Source organism: Mobula hypostoma, chromosome 8, assembly GCF_963921235.1.
Source record: "Mobula hypostoma chromosome 8, sMobHyp1.1, whole genome shotgun sequence".
Lineage (NCBI taxonomy): Eukaryota > Metazoa > Chordata > Chondrichthyes > Myliobatiformes > Myliobatidae > Mobula > Mobula hypostoma.
This window is the reverse complement of record NC_086104.1, coordinates 5,475,336-5,490,946: the sequence shown is the minus strand read 5'-3', so window position 1 is coordinate 5,490,946 and position 15,611 is coordinate 5,475,336. Positions and strand designations below refer to the sequence as shown.

At 42.6% G+C, this 15,611-nt stretch overlaps 1 protein-coding gene across 1 annotated transcript in view; it reads left to right on the top strand.

Annotated features, from left to right (window-relative positions):
- LOC134350348 (uncharacterized) overlaps positions 1–15,611 on the top strand; it is a 53,654-nt gene that overhangs the window by 20,418 nt on the left and 17,625 nt on the right. Inside the window, exon 2 of the mRNA XM_063055418.1 lies at positions 4,148–4,647. Coding sequence (XP_062911488.1) covers positions 4,155–4,647 — 493 coding nt within the window. The 5' untranslated portion in view covers positions 4,148–4,154. The remainder of the gene's footprint in view (positions 1–4,147; positions 4,648–15,611) is intronic.

Below are 15,611 nucleotides of genomic sequence, written 5' to 3'. Positions count from 1 at the left end.
GAGGCTTTATAAGGCGCTGGTGAGGCCTCACCTTGAGTATTGTGAACAGTTTAGGGCTCCTTATCTAAGAAAAGATGGATCACAAGGATGATTTCAGGAATTAAAGGGTTATCATATGAGGAATGCTTGATGGCATGGCCTAACTGGCTGCAATTTAGAAGGATGGTTGGGGGGGGGGGTGGGTTGCAGGGGAATCTCATTGAAACTTGTCAAACGTTGGAAGGCCTAGACAGAGTAGATGTGGAAAGGATCTTCCCCATGGGGGTGGGGGGGGCAGGGGTTGTATCGGACAAGAGGGTCCAGCCTCAGGATGGAGGGGCATCCATTTAAAACAGAAATGCGGAGAAATTTCTTGAGCCCGAGGCTGGTGAATTTGTGGAATTTATTACCACAGATGGCTATGGAGGCAAGGTCGTTGGGTATATTTAATGCAGAGATTGATAGATTCCTGATTGGCCACGGCATCAAAGATTAAGGGGAAAGGGCCAGCGAGTGGGGCTGAGGAGGGGGGAGAAAAAGGATCAGCCATGATTGAATGGTGTAGTAGACTCGATGGGCCCGATGGCCTAATTCTGCTCCCCTGTTTTTTGGTTTTACTTCCGTATTCCATCTTTAACATTTTGATGACTGTTGTAGTTGCCTTCTGTTAATTTTTAAAAGCTTTCCAATTCTCTACCTTCCCACTAATTTTCGTTCTGTTATATGCCCTCTTATTGCCCAATTTCCCTCGGGATCCAATAAAGTATATCTATTGGCTTTTATGTCAGCTTTGACTTCTGTTGGTATCCATGGTTGTGTCATCTTGCCTTTAGAATACTTCTACTTCTTTCAGATGTATACATCCTCTGCCTTCCAAATTGCTTCCAGAAATTCCAACCATTGCTGCTCTGCCATCATCCCTGCCAGTGTTCTTTTCCAATCAATTCTAGCCATCTCCTCTCTCATGCCTCTGTAATTCCATTTACTCCACTGTAATACTGATACATCTGACTTTATCTTCTCCTTCTCAAAGACCAGGGTGAATTTGATCATATTATGATCACTTTCCCCTAAGGGTTATTTTACCTTCAGCTCTCTAATCAATTCTGGTTCATTGCTCAACACTCAATCCAGAATAGCTGATCCCCTCGTGGGCTCAACCACGAGCTGTTCTAAAAAGCCATCTCATGGGCAGTTACGAGACTCCCCCTCCTGGAATCCTGCACCAACCTGACTTTCCCCAATCTACCTGCATATTGAAATCCCCCATGACTATAGTAACATTGCCCTTTTGGCACGCATTTTCCATCCCCCATTGTTATTAGTAGACCACATCCTTACTACTGTTCGGGGAGGTCTGTATACAACCCCCGTCAGGGCCTTTTTACCCTTTTAATTCCTTATCTCTATCCACAACGATTCAACACCTTCCAATCATATGCCACCTCTTTCTAGCAATTTGATTTCATTTTTTTTAAACCAACGGAGCAATGGCGCTATCCCCCCCGCCTTCCTGCATATCCTTTCAATCGAATGTTAACCTTGGACATTAATCTCCCCCCTTAATCTTCTTTCAGCCATGATTCAGTGATGCATACAACGTCATACCTGCCAATCTGCAACTGTGCTACATTTCATCTACCTTATTCTGTATACCGCATACCTTCATATACAACACCTGCAGTCCTATACTTGTTCTTATAAATTTTGTCTGAGACTCTTGGCAGTGTGGAGGATCAGAGGGATCTTCGGGTCCGAGTCCATAGGACGCTCAAAGAAGCTGCACAGGTTGACTCTGTGGTTAAGAAGGCATACGGTATATTGGCCTTCATCAATCATGGGATTGAGTTTAGGAGCCGAGAGGTAATGTTGCAGCTATTTCGGACCCTGGTCAGACCCCACTTGGAGTACTGTGCTCAGTTCTGTTCGCCTTACTCTAGGAAGGATATGTAATCATAGAAAGGGTGCAGAGGAGATTTACAAGGATGTTGCCTGCATTGGGGGGCATGCCGAATGAGAACAGGTTAAGTGAACTCGGCCTTTTGTCCTTGGAGCGACGGAGGATGAGAAGTGACTTGATAGAGGTGTACAAGATAATGAGAGGTATTGATCATGTGGATAGTCCGAGGCTTATACAGTCATGACTTCCCACGCACAACAAAGGCATGAGAGGGCACAATTTTAAGGTGCTTGGAAGTAGGTACAGAGGAGATGTCAGGGATAGGTTTTTTACGCAGAGAGTGGTGAGTGTGTGGAATGGGCTGCCGGCAATTTTGGTGGAGGCTGATACGATACGGACATTTAAGAGTCTCCTGGACAGGTATATGGAGCTTAGAAAAATAGAGGGCTATGGGTAACTCTTGGTAATTTCTCAGGTGAGGACATGTTTGGCACAGCTTTGTGGGTGAAGGGCCTGTACCGTGCTGTAGGCTTTCTGTGTTTCTATATTTCCATGTTATATTGTGGCTGGCAAGGGAAGAGAAAGAGGATGTATGGGTCAGGTAAAGGCAGCTAGTATGAACTGAATTCCTGGAGGAGTATTGGGAATGCAGGAGTGGAGTTGAGAAGGAAATGAGGAGGACAGAAAGGGGGCATGAGATAGCTTTGGCAGAGGAGAATAAGGAGACTTCAAAGTGATTTGAAGTTACTGAGGTGGATAAATCTCAGGCGTCTGACCAGCGATATTCATCCCAACGGTGAAAGGCAAGGAAAATGAGGGAGCCAGGATTTGCACCCATGTTAACTACAGGGGAGGTGCTGGTAGACTGCAGAGGAGTGAATGTTGTCTCTTTATTTAATATGGGCAGCAAATAAGAAGCCAGGATCTGTAGAGTAGTGAGTCTAACATCTGAGGAAGGTAAGTTACTGGGAGAATTCTTTGCGACTAGAAACACGTACATCTGGAAAGAATGGGGTAGCCGGTGAGTCTTTGTGTGTGGGAGGTCATGACTGAGTTGCTGGAGATGTGACCAAGATGAGGGCAGGGTGTAGACGTGGTATTTATAAAAGGCTTTTGTTAGGGATCTACATCAGGCTGTTCTACAAGTTTAGATCACAAGGAATTCAGGGAGAGATTAGTGGATACATAGAGAGCTTGATGGTAAAAAACTGGGGGTGCTCGGTGGAATGTTAGTTCCCTGAATGGAGGCCTGTGATTCGTGGTGTGCCTCAGGACTTGGTGCTGAGCCCAGTGTTGTATGTCATCTCTATCAGTAATTTAGATAAGAATGCAGTGGACATGGTTACTAAGTTTGCTGATGACTCTAAAATAGCTTGTATAGAGTGGACAGTGAAGAAGTTGTCAAAAATTCTAGTGCGATCGTGATCTGCTGCGAAATTGCACCAAGGAATGGCAAATGGAACTAAATTCAGAGAAGTGTGAGGTGATGAATTTTGGAAAGTCAAATCCAGGAAATACTTTTACAGTAAACACCAGGTCCCTGGGGAGAGCTGTAAGACGGAGGGACCTTGGTGTACAAGTACATGAGAGCTCAGTCACAGGCAGACAGTGTAGTGAAGGACACTTTTGGAGTACTGGCCTTCACAAGACACGACATTGAGTATAAAAGCTAGAAGATCTGTAGCAGTTGTACAGGACGCTGGTGAGGAGGCATTTGGAGTATTGCATTTCACTTCAGTTGCCCTGAAACAGGAAAAGTGATGAAACTGGAAAGAGTGCAGAAAAGATTTACAATGATGTTGCCATGACTTGAGGGACTGAATTATAGGGAGAGTTTGGACAGGATGGGACTTCAGTTCTTTGATCTTGTAGAGGTGCAGAATATCCTCTATAGAGGGGCATGGATCAGGTGAATGCACTCAGTCTTTGCCCCAGGGTTGGGGAGTGCAAAACTCAGGGCACAGATTTAAGGTGAGAGGGGAGAGATTTAATTGGAACTTGAGGGATATTTTTTGACACAAAGGGGAACGAATTCCCAGGGGAAGTGTCTGAGACAGGTACAATAACAAAAAACAGTTGGAGAAGTACATGGATTGGAAATGTTTAGAAGGTTATGGGCAAACGCCATCAAATGGGACTGGAATGAACAGGGCATGGTGGGCAACAGGAATCTGTTGGGCCGAAGAGCCTGTTTCCGTGCTGTATAACTTCTGACCCATGGAGCATGTGACACTACAACTCAATAATATCTGACCTCTGTGTTTCTAGAGGGACCATGGCAGCAGTACAGCTTTTCAGTAAAGAAGATGCCCATAGGATCGAAACATATCTTTCAAGAGAGATTGATGCTTTGAAGTTACTGGCCACTTCGCTGAGCAGAATCAGGAATGGGAAGTTGACTGAGACGGATACTGCTTTGATCCAGATACTGGTCCAGAAAGCACACAGTGGAGCACAGGGAGCTTACGACGTGGCTTCTGGCTGCCTCAGAAAGGTTCAGTCAGTCTGTGAGAAGTTAACAGAAGAGAAAGGCCGATTGCAAGAAGCAATGAAAGAGAAGAAACAGCAGCTGAGCAGTTTACAAGCCCAGTTACCGAACATTAGAAAGGAGAAGGAAGAATATGAAAATCGCCTGCGTCGTTCAAGAGAGTCACTGAGAGATGCAGAGAAAAAACTGAAGGAAGAAAGGGAAACTGAGAAGTTAATGGAAACTGGACGGAACGTTGCCATTGGGCTTTCATTTATTCCCATTATTGGTACAATCCCAGGTGAGTGTCTGCTCGTAATAAGGGTAGAAAATATTGGTTAGACCCAGAGAGAGTGTCTGGCACTGTTAACAGAACACTGAGTGAGCAGCAAAGATTAGAGTCAAACACTGTTCTCAGTCAGGAGATTAAAAAGGATTTTGGTAGTGAATGAAAAGATGACTTTGTCCATTCTAATAACAGAGGCAATAGGGGAGTTCAGCACCTGACTGGCCATTCAACTGTTAGATCATAGGTTAAGACCTGTTACAACAATCTACCTCTTCGTACTAATAATCAGGGAGGTACAGAGAGAATCTGTGATTACCGAAAACTACCTTTGTTGTCTCAGTGGAAGAACTCGTGAATTTACACGATCACGTTCCTGTGTGCACACCCACTAAGTTTTCCTGACCTTCCATGAGCTGTCAAAGAATAGAGAAGGTAATCCCAGTTAAAAGGACTCTCTGCTAGTCATGTGCTCCTCGTTGTCCTGGTCCGAATCTCCATGTGTCACTGGGGTTCTCTACGTCCGCAATGTTGGGTCTCCAGAGAGTTTTTGCTGCCAGTGCACTCAAAGCATCTGCTTTTATATTTGTTCCTTACCAGCTCAAATGTTGCATTTCAGTGTTATTGTCTATGGGGCATCTGGCTGACCTTTAGCACCTGCTTATTGGCTCTGATCCAAGCCTGCATCCATTTATTGTCCTTCTCCACAAGTGACATCTGGTATTTTAAGGCTCTTCATTCTCTTCAACTCTGACGGATTCAAAGCAGTTAAACGAAGTGACCCAGACCCTGAGTCCAGCAAGATACTTCTGTAAACCTGCCATTGCACACAATACACAGCTTATCTCAGAATGATCTCAGGTTTAGCAGATTATCTGGAGCATCATTGAGTCTACTTTAAAACACTAGACAGGCAATTTCAGTTCGCAAAATGGAGGATGCAGAGCAGCTTCACAAAATGGCAGCCTCCATCTCCTTCAAGTACATGGCACGAGCAATGACAATTGGTCTTGTTGCTTCCACCGTCCTTGATTCATTTGAATTCACTGAGTTGTAGAATGTAGTTTTTTCTGGGCAACAGACCAAAGGAAAAAAGATGGTTGGATTCCCTTAATACTGTTGAACAAGGGTGTTTATTCAGTGTGCCCAAAGTGAAAAGAAAACTGCCAATACTTACTTACAACTTACAATTTACGTGTGTGTGTGTGTGTGTGTGTGTGTATGTGACCATTTAGACCAAATGAATAGGAGCAGAATTAGGCCATTTGGCCCATTGAGTCTGCTCCGCTATTCAATCATGGCTGATTCATTTTTTTCTCTTCTTCAACCCCAGTTCCCGACCTTCTCCCCGTAACCTTTGATGCCATGTTCAATCAAGAACCTTTCAATCTCTGCCTTGAATACATGTAGTGACCGGGCCTCCACAGCTGCCAGTGGTAATAAATTCCACAAATTCACCAACTTCTGGCTAAAGAAACTTCTCCGCATCTCTGTTTTGAATGGACGCCCCTCTATCCTGAGGCTGTACCCTCTTGTCCTCGACTCACCCACGATGGGAAACATCCTTTCCACATCTACTCTGTCTAGGCCTTTCAAGATTCAAAAGGTTTCAATGAGATCCCCCCTCATCCTTCTAAATACCAGTGTGTACAGACCCAGAGCCATCAAATGTTCCTCATGTGATAACCCTTTCATTCCTGGAATCATCCTTGTGAACCTCCTCTGGACCATCTCCAATGCCAGCACATCTCTTCTAAGATGAGGAGCCCAAAACTGTTCACAATACTCAAGGTGAGGCCTCACCAGTGCCTTATAAAGCTTCAGTATCACATCCTTGCTCTTGTATTCTAGACCTCTTGAAATGAATTCGACCAAAGTGCATGACCATGCATTTTTCAACATTGTATTTCATTTGCCACTGTCTTGCCCATTCTCCTAATCTGTCTAAATCTTTCTGCATCCTACCTGTTTCCCCAACACTACCTGCCCCTCCACCAATCTTTGTATGATCTGCAAACTTGGCAACAAAGCCATCCATTCCATCATCTAAATCATTTAGCATAAAAGTATAAAAAGAAGAGGTCCCAATACCGACCCCTGTGGTACACCACTAGTCACTGGTAGCCAACCAGAAAAGGACCATTTTATTTCCACTCACTGCCTCCTACCAATCAACCAATGCATGTTAGTAACTTTCTTGTAATGCCATTGGCTCTTAACTTGGTAAGCAGCCTCATGTATGGCTCCTTGTCAAAGGCCTTCTGAAAGTCCAAATATACAACATCTACTACATTCCCTTTAACTATCCTACTTGTAATCTCCTCAAAGAATTCCAACAGGTTTGTCAGGCAGGATTTTCTGTGAAGGAAACCATGCTGACTTTGTCCTACCTTGTCCTGTGTTGCCAGGTATTCCAACACCTCGTCCTTAACAATTTACTCTAACATCTTCCCAACCAACCACTGAGGTCAGGATAACTGGTCTAGAATTTCCTTTCTGCTGCCTTCCTGCTTTCTTAAAGAGTGTGAGTGTGTGTGTGTGTGTGTGTGTGTGTGTGTGTGTGTGTGTGTGTATTTGAGTGGGTATGTGTGTGTCTGTGTGTGTGTTTGTGTGTGTGTGTGTTTGAGTGGGGGTGTGTGTGTGTGTGTCTGTGTGTTGGTGTGTGTGTTTGAGTGGGTGTGTGTGTCTGTGCGTGTGTGTGTGTGTGTGTCTGTGTGTTGGTGTGTCTGTGTGTGTGTTGGTGTGTGTGTTTGAGTGGGTGTGTGTGTGTGTTTGTGTGTTGGTGTGTGTGTTTGAGTGGGTGTGTGTGTGTGTTTGAGTTGATGTGTGTGTTTGAGTGTGTGTGTGTGTGTGTTTGTGTGTTGGTGTGTGTGTTTGAGTGGGTGTGTGTGTGTTTGAGTTGGTGTGTGTGTTTGAGTGGGTGTGTGTGTGTTTGTGTGTTGGTGTGTGTGTTTGTGTGTGTGTGTGTTTGTGTGTTGGTGTGTGTGTTTGAGTGGGTGTGTGTGTGTGTTTGAGTTGGTGTGTGTGTTTGAGTGGGTGTGTGTGTGTGTTTGAGTGGGTGTGTGTGTGTGTTTGAGTTGGTGTGTGTGTTTGAGTGTGTGTGTGTGTGTGTTTGTGTGTTGGTGTGTGTGTTTGAGTGGGTGTGTGTGTGTTTGAGTTGGTGTGTGTGTTTGAGTGGGTGTGTGTGTGTGTTTGTGTGTTGGTGTGTGTGTTTGTGTGTGTGTGTGTTTGAGTGGGGGTGTGTGTTTGAGTGGGTGTGTGTCTGTGTTTGTGTGTTGGTGTGTGTGTTTGAGTGTGTGTGTGTTTGAGTTGGTGTGTGTGTTTGAGTGTGTGTGTGTGTTTGTGTGTTGGTGTGTGTGTTTGAGTGGGTGTGTGTGTGTTTGAGTGGGTGTGTGTGTGTGTTGGTGTGTGTGTTTGAGTGGGTGTGTGTGTGTGTTTGAGTTGGTGTGTGTGTTTGAGTGTGTGTGTGTGTTTGTGTGTTGGTGTGTGTGTTTGAGTGGGTGTGTGTGTGTGTTTGAGTTGGTGTGTGTGTTTGAGTGGGTGTGTGTGTGTGTTTGAGTGGGTGTGTGTGTGTTTGAGTTGGTGTGTGTGTTTGAGTGGGTGTGTGTGTGTTTGAGTTGGTGTGTGTGTTTGAGTGGGTGTGTGTGTGTGTTTGAGTTGGTGTGTGTGTTTGAGTGGGTGTGTGTGTGTTTGTGTGTTGGTGTGTGTGTTTGAGTGGGTGTGTGTGTGTGTTTGAGTTGGTGTGTGTGTTTGAGTGTGTGTGTGTGTTTGAGTGTGTGTGTGTGTTTGAGTGTGTGTGTGTGTGTCTGTTTGTGTGTTGGTGTGTGTGTTTGAGTGGGGTGTGTGTGTGTGTCTGTTTGTGTGTTGGTGTGTGTGTTTGAGTGGGGTGTGTGTGTGTCTGTTTGTGTGTTGGTGTGTGTGTTTGAGTGGGGTGTGTGTGTGTCTGTGTGTTGGTGTGTGTGTTTGAGTGGGGTGTGTGTGTATCTGTTTGTGTGTTGGTGTGTGTGTTTGAGTGGGTGTGTGTGTGTCTGTTTGTGTGTTGGTGTGTGTGTTTGAGTGGGTGTGTGTGTGTTTGAGTTGGTGTGTGTGTTTGGGTGGGTGTGTGTGTGTGTTTGAATTGGTGTGTGTGTTTGAGTGGGTGTGTGTGTGTGTTTGTGTGTTGGTGTGTGTGTTTGAGTGGAGGGGTGTGTGTGTGTGTGTGTTGGTGTGTGTGTTTGAGTGGGTGTGTGTGTCTGTTTGTGTGTTGGTGTGTGTGTTTGAGTGGGTGTGTGTGTCTGTTTGTGTGTTGGTGTGTGTGTTTGAGTGGGTGTGTGTGTCTGTTTGTGTGTTGGTGTGTGTGTTTGAGTGGGTGTGTGTGTGTGCCTCTGTGTCCATGTTCGTCTGTGTGTGTGTGTAAATGTGCAAGTTAAGGAGTATGTTTGCCGTGCGCTCTCCGTCACGTAACTACCCTCCTCTCCTGAGGCTACAATGTTCTGCAGACAAGTCAGACAGTCTGCAGTAATATTTCCTTTCCTTGTTTTATGATGGACACACTATTTGGACGGTTGGACTTCCAGGTACCACTACATCACTCTGGCATTTTCACAAGTGACAGGGTGGGAAGAGGTACAGTCCAGGTAGCTGTAAGAATCAGTGGGTTTATAAAAAATATCAGTAGATAATCTGTCTCCAGAGATATCTCTTTCACCAATCGACTTCCTAACTGTTTACTTCACCCCTCCCTCTCCCCACTACCTACTACCTTGTACGTCTTCATCCCAATCCCCCCTCCCCCACCACTTTCTTACTCTGACTTCTCATCTCTTTTTTCCAGTCCTGTTAAATGGTCTTGGCTTGAAACGTTGACTGTTTACACTTTTCCATAAATGCTGCCTGGTCTGCTGAGCTCCTCCAACATTTTCTGTGTGCATGTAAGGATTGTGTTCACCGAACGCTCTCTGTCACACAGCCCATGATGTGCCAATCTTAGAACCCAGATCAGTACAGCACAGTACAGACCCTTTGGCCAAGGATCTTGTGGTGACCTTTTCACCTGCTCTAAGATCAATATAACCCTTCCCTCCTACTTATCGCTCCATTTTTTCATCATCCATGTACCTACCGAAGAGCTTCATAAGTCTCCCTGTAGGAGCCATGCATCTGTTTGCGATCTGCATTGGATTCTGTGTTGTGTGTTTATTATGTTTAATATAGGAACCAGTCGCATGAGTGGGGACGCGGTATAAGTGAAGGGAATAAGTTATGCATTCGTGCTTTGTTCACAGCCGTTTGCAGCGGGGGTGGTGGGGGATATGACAAATCTCGTTTCTTTTGTTGGCTGTTCAAATACAATTAATTTCACTTTGATTCATCGCTTCAAGATTGTATGCTTAACCCATATTTTTCTAATACTTTAAAAAAAAAATCCCATTCCAATCTATCAAATGCTTTTTCTGCATCCAAGGCTACTACCATACTCATTTCTCCCCTATTTTGTGCCAAATGAATTATACTAAGTAGCCGAGTTACATTATCTGCCGATTGTCTATTTTTAATAAATCCTGTTTGATCCATATGTATTAATTTTGGTAAATATTTAGATAATCTACTTAATAAATATGGGTTAGGAATACCTTTTATAAACTGGATTAAAACCTTAAACACTAATCCTAATGCTAAAGTAGTGACAAATAGTCAAATTTCAACACTATTCCAGTTAAAAAGGTCAACTAGACAAGGTTGTCCATTATCACCTGCTTTATTTGTATTGGCGATAGAACCGTTAGCTGAATTAATTAGAATTGATTCAGATATTAAGGGTTTTAGAGCTAATCAGGAGGAATATAAGATTAATTTATTTGCTGATGATGTTTTGATTTATTTAACAAACCCATTGCATTCATTGCGTAAACTATCTTCTAGATCGGAAGAATATGGGAAAGAATCAGGGTACAAAATAAATTGGGATAAAAGTGAGATCTTACCTCTTACTAAAGGAGACTATAGTCAATGTTGTTAGCAACCCTATTTAGATGGCCGATAAATGGTACAAAGTACTTAGGTATAAGACTTGATAATGATAATTCAGAAACAAAGGTTCTGAACTTAAAGAGGGGTAACTTTGAAGGTATGAGACGTGAATTAGCTAAGATAGACTGGCAAATGACACTTAAAGGATTGACGGTGGATATGCAATGGCAAGCATTTAAAGGTTGCATGGATGAACTACAACAATTGTTCATCCCAGTTTGGCAAAAGAATAAATCAAGGAAGGTAGTGCACCCGTGGCTGACAAGAGAAATTAGGGATAGTATCAATTCCAAAGAAGAAGCATACAAATTAGCCAGAGAAAGTGGCTCACCTGAGGACTGGGAGAAATTCAGAGTTTAGCAGAGGAGGACAAAGGGCTTAATTAGGAAGGGGAAAAAAGATTATGAGAGAAAACTGGCATGGAACATAAAAACTGACTGTAAAAGCTTTTATAGATATGTAAAAAGGAAAAGACTGGTAAAGACAAATGTAGGTCCCCTACAGACAGAAACAGGTGAATTGATTATGGGGAGCAAGGACATGGCAGACCAATTGAATAATTACTTTGGTTCTGTCTTCACTAAGGAGGACATAAATAATCTTCCAGAAATAGTAGGGGACAGAGGGTCCAGTGAGATGGAGGAACTGAGCGAAATACATGTTAGTAGGGAAGTGGTGTTAGGTAAATTGAAGGGATTGAAGGCAGATAAATCCCCAGGGCCAGATGGTCTGCATCCCAGAGTGCTTAAGGAAGTAGCCCAAGAAATAGTGGATGCATTAGTGATAATTTTTCAAAACTCGTTAGATTCTGGACTAGTTCCTGAGGATTGGAGGGTGGCTAATGTAACCCCACTTTTTAAAAAAGGAGGGAGAGAGAAACTGGGGAATTATAGACCGGTTAGCCTAACGTCGGTGGTGGGGAAACTGCTGGAGTCAGTTATCAAGGATGTGATAACAGCACATTTGGAAAGCGGTGAAATGATCGGACAAAGTCAGCATGGATTTGTGAAAGGAAAATCATGTCTGACGAATCTCATAGAATTTTTTGAGGATGTAACTAGTAGAGTGGATAGGGGAGAACCAGTGGATGTGGTATATTTGGATTTTCAAAAGGCTTTTGACAAGGTCCCACACAGGAGATTAGTGTGCAAACTTAAAGCACACGGTATTGGGGGTAAGGTATTGATGTGGATAGAGAATTGGTTAGCAGACAGGAAGCAAAGAGTGGGAATAAATGGGACCTTTTCAGAATGGCAGGCGGTAACTAGTGGGGTACCGCAAGGCTCAGTGCTGGGACCCCAGTTGTTTACAATATATATTAATGACTTGGATGAGGGAATTAAATGCAGCATCTCCAAGTTTGCAGATGACACGAAGCTGGGTGGCAGTGTTAGCTGTGAGGAGGATGCTAAGAGGATGCAGAGTGACTTGGATAGGTTGGGTGAGTGGGCAAATTCATGGCAGATGCAATTTAATGTGGATAAATGTGAAGTTATCCACTTTGGTGGCAAAAAATAGGAAAACAGATTATTATTTGAATGGTGGCCTATTAGGAAAAGGGGAGGTGCAACGAGACCTGGGTGTCATTATACACCAGTCATTGAAAGTGGGCATGCAGGTACAGCAGGCAGTGAAAAAGGCGAATGGTATGCTGGCATTTATAGCGAGAGGATTCGAGTACAGGAGCAGGGAGGTACTACTGCAGTTGTACAAGGCCTTGGTGAGACCACACCTGGAGTATTGTGTGCAGTTTTGGTCCCCTAATCTGAGGAAAGACATCCTTTCCATAGAGGGAGTACAAAGAAGGTTCACCAGATTGATTCCTGGGATGGCAGGACTTTCATATGAAGAAAGACTGGATGAACTGGGCTTGTACTCGTTGGAATTTAGTAGATTGAGGGGGGATCTGATTGAAACATATAAAATCCTAAAGGGATTGGACAGGCTAGATGCAGGAAGATTGTTTCCGATGTTGGGGAAGTCCAGAACGAGGGGTCACAGTTTGAGGATAAAGGGGAAGCCTTTTAGGACCGAGATTAGGTAAAACTTCTTCACACAGAGAGTGGTGAATCTGTGGAATTCTCTGCCACAGGAAACTGTTGAGGCCAGTTCATTGGCTATATTTAAGAGGGAGTTAGATATGGCCCTTGTGGCTACGGGGATCAGGGGGTATGGAGGGAAGGCTGGGGCAGGGTTCTGAGTTGGATGATCAGCCATGATGATAATAAATGGCGGTGCAGGCTCGAAGGGCCGAATGGCCTACTCCTGCACCTATTTTCTATGTTTTCTATGATATAAAGAAATAATATAAATTTAATTCTTTACCACTATTGAAAAAATTCAAGAAGATCTTGACAATTGGATGATAGTACCGATAAAATTAATGGGTAGAATCAATGCTGTAAAAATGAATATATTTCCTAGATTACAGTATTTATTTCAAACACTACCAATACAACTGCCACAGACATTTTTTCGAGAATTAAGTAAATGTGTGAGGAAATTTCTTTGGAAGGTTAAGATGTCAAGAATATTGTTGGAAAAATTGACATGGAAATTTGAGTTAGGAGGGTTACAACTTCCAAATTTAAGAACTATTACAAAGCAAACCAACTTAGATTTATTGCATCTTTTGTGACGAATGAAAACCGGCATTTATTAGAATAGAATTAAATAAGATAGGAGAAAATACACTCGAGGATTTTATATATAAATGGGAATCTAAATGGCTACGGGAAAAGAAAGAATCTCCTATATTAAAACATTTGATTGATCTATGAAATAAGATAAATGTTGATGATGAAATACAGAAATCTTTATTAGCAAGGAGACCTTTGATTCAAAACAGACATTCCTTTTACAATGGATAATCAACTTTTATATAATTGGTACCAAAAAGGGATTAGATGTATAGGAGACTGTTATGAAGGAAGTACAATTAAAGAATAAATATAAAATATCAAGTAACACTTTCTTTTGTTACCTTCAATTAAGGGCTTATTTAAGAGATAAACTGGCTCAAACAATGTTTTTGAAATTTGTAATGAAATTGAAACTTTAATTCAAAAAGGAGAAATTAAAAAATTCATTTCTTTTATGTATAATCTGATTCAAAAACAGACACTTAAACAAGGAATTCACAAGTCAAGACAAAAATGGGAAACGGATTTGAGTATTAATATTAATGAAACAAATTGGTCAAGACTATGTCTTGATAGTATGACAAATACAATAAATGTTTGACTCAGACTAGTACAATATAATTTTTTACACCAATTATATATTACACCGCAAAAAATAGATTAAATTCAAATTTATCTGATCAATGTTTTCGGTGTAATCAAGAAATTGGTACTTTTTTACATTCTACTTGGTCCTGTTCCAAAATTCAACCTTTTTGGATAAATTTCAGAGTTTAATTGGAACAAATTACTGGAACTCAACTTCCACATAACCCTATATTATTTTTATTAGGTGACATCAAAGGGATAAAACCGAAACTTAAATTGAATAAATACCAGAAAGAGTTTATAAAAATTGCATTGGCAGTAGCCAAGAAGGCTTTTGCAGGTACTTGGAAATCGGATTCGTACTTAAGTATGGATCGTTGAAATAATGAAATTTTTAGCTGTATTCCACTTGAAAAAATTACGTATAATTTAAGAGATAAATATGATACATTTTTGAATGTTTGGCGCCCTTATTTACAAAAGATAGGATGGTATATATTGGTGCTCTGATGATAAAGATGTTGATCCTTTGGGGAAAGAAACAAATAAATATATTAAATTTATTTCAAATCCCATGGAGCATGTGGAGACCTTCCAATATCCAGGCAGTCTTTCTTTCTTTTTTTTTCTCTTTTTTTCTTTTTCTTTCTTTTCTTTTAGGTAGGGGTATGTATCAGGGGGAAGGGTTAAGGGGAGGGGGGAGGGTAGATATTAAAAGATCGTATGCTTGCTAAATGCTAATAAAGGATCGAATACAAATCTTTGACTTTGGAATAACCATTATTGGAGATGAGGGCACATCATACGAGTGTAACAAATTTGTGGGGGTCACCATCAGTGGCAAGATTCAAAGATTGATAATACATTTATTGTCAAAGAATGTATAAATTATACAACTTTGAGATTTGTTTGCTCACACGTAGCCACAAAGCAAGAAGCCCAAAAGAACCAGTTAAAGAAAAAAAGAATAAAAATTAAAACAAAAGACCAACACCTGATGTGCACATCAACATTCCGAACCAAACCTGAGCCCTCAGGTCCAAACCTCCGAGCAGCCCAGAGTAGGCCCAAAGCCTCATTAATCAGAGCAGATTCACTGATGAAACGTTGCCTCACCTGGAAGGACATTTTGGAGCCCAGATTGGTGAGGGAGGTGAATAGGCAGGTATGGCATTGTTCTGCTTGCAAGGATAAATACCAGGAGGGGGTTAGTGAGGAGGGACAAATGGAACAGGGGGTCATGTAGGGATTGACTCCTTGCATAAAGTGGAGCGAGGGAAAGATGTGCATGTTGGTGGGATCCCGCTGGAGGTGGCGGAAGTTATGGAGAATGATATGCTGGACATGGAGGCTGCTGGGGTGGTAGGTGAGGACAAGAGCATCCCTATCCCTGGTGGGTAGCGGGTCGATGGGGTGAGGGCAGACATGCGTGAAATGGAAGAGATGTGGATGGGGACAGCAGTGATGGTCAACTCTCACCCCATCTTCTCACCACCTTAACTGTGATAGAGTTCCTCTTGTCCTTACCTATCATGGCCACAAGCCTCTGGTTCCAACAAAACATCCTCTGCAACTTCTGCCATCTGCAAAGGGATCCTCCCACTAAATATATCTTTCCCTCACTTACCACACCTTAGCTTTCAACAGGGATCAATCCCCCAACGATTCCCTTGTCCACTCGTCTCTCCCTACTAATCTCCCTCCGAGCTGTTATCCCTGCAAGTACCAAAGTGCTACACC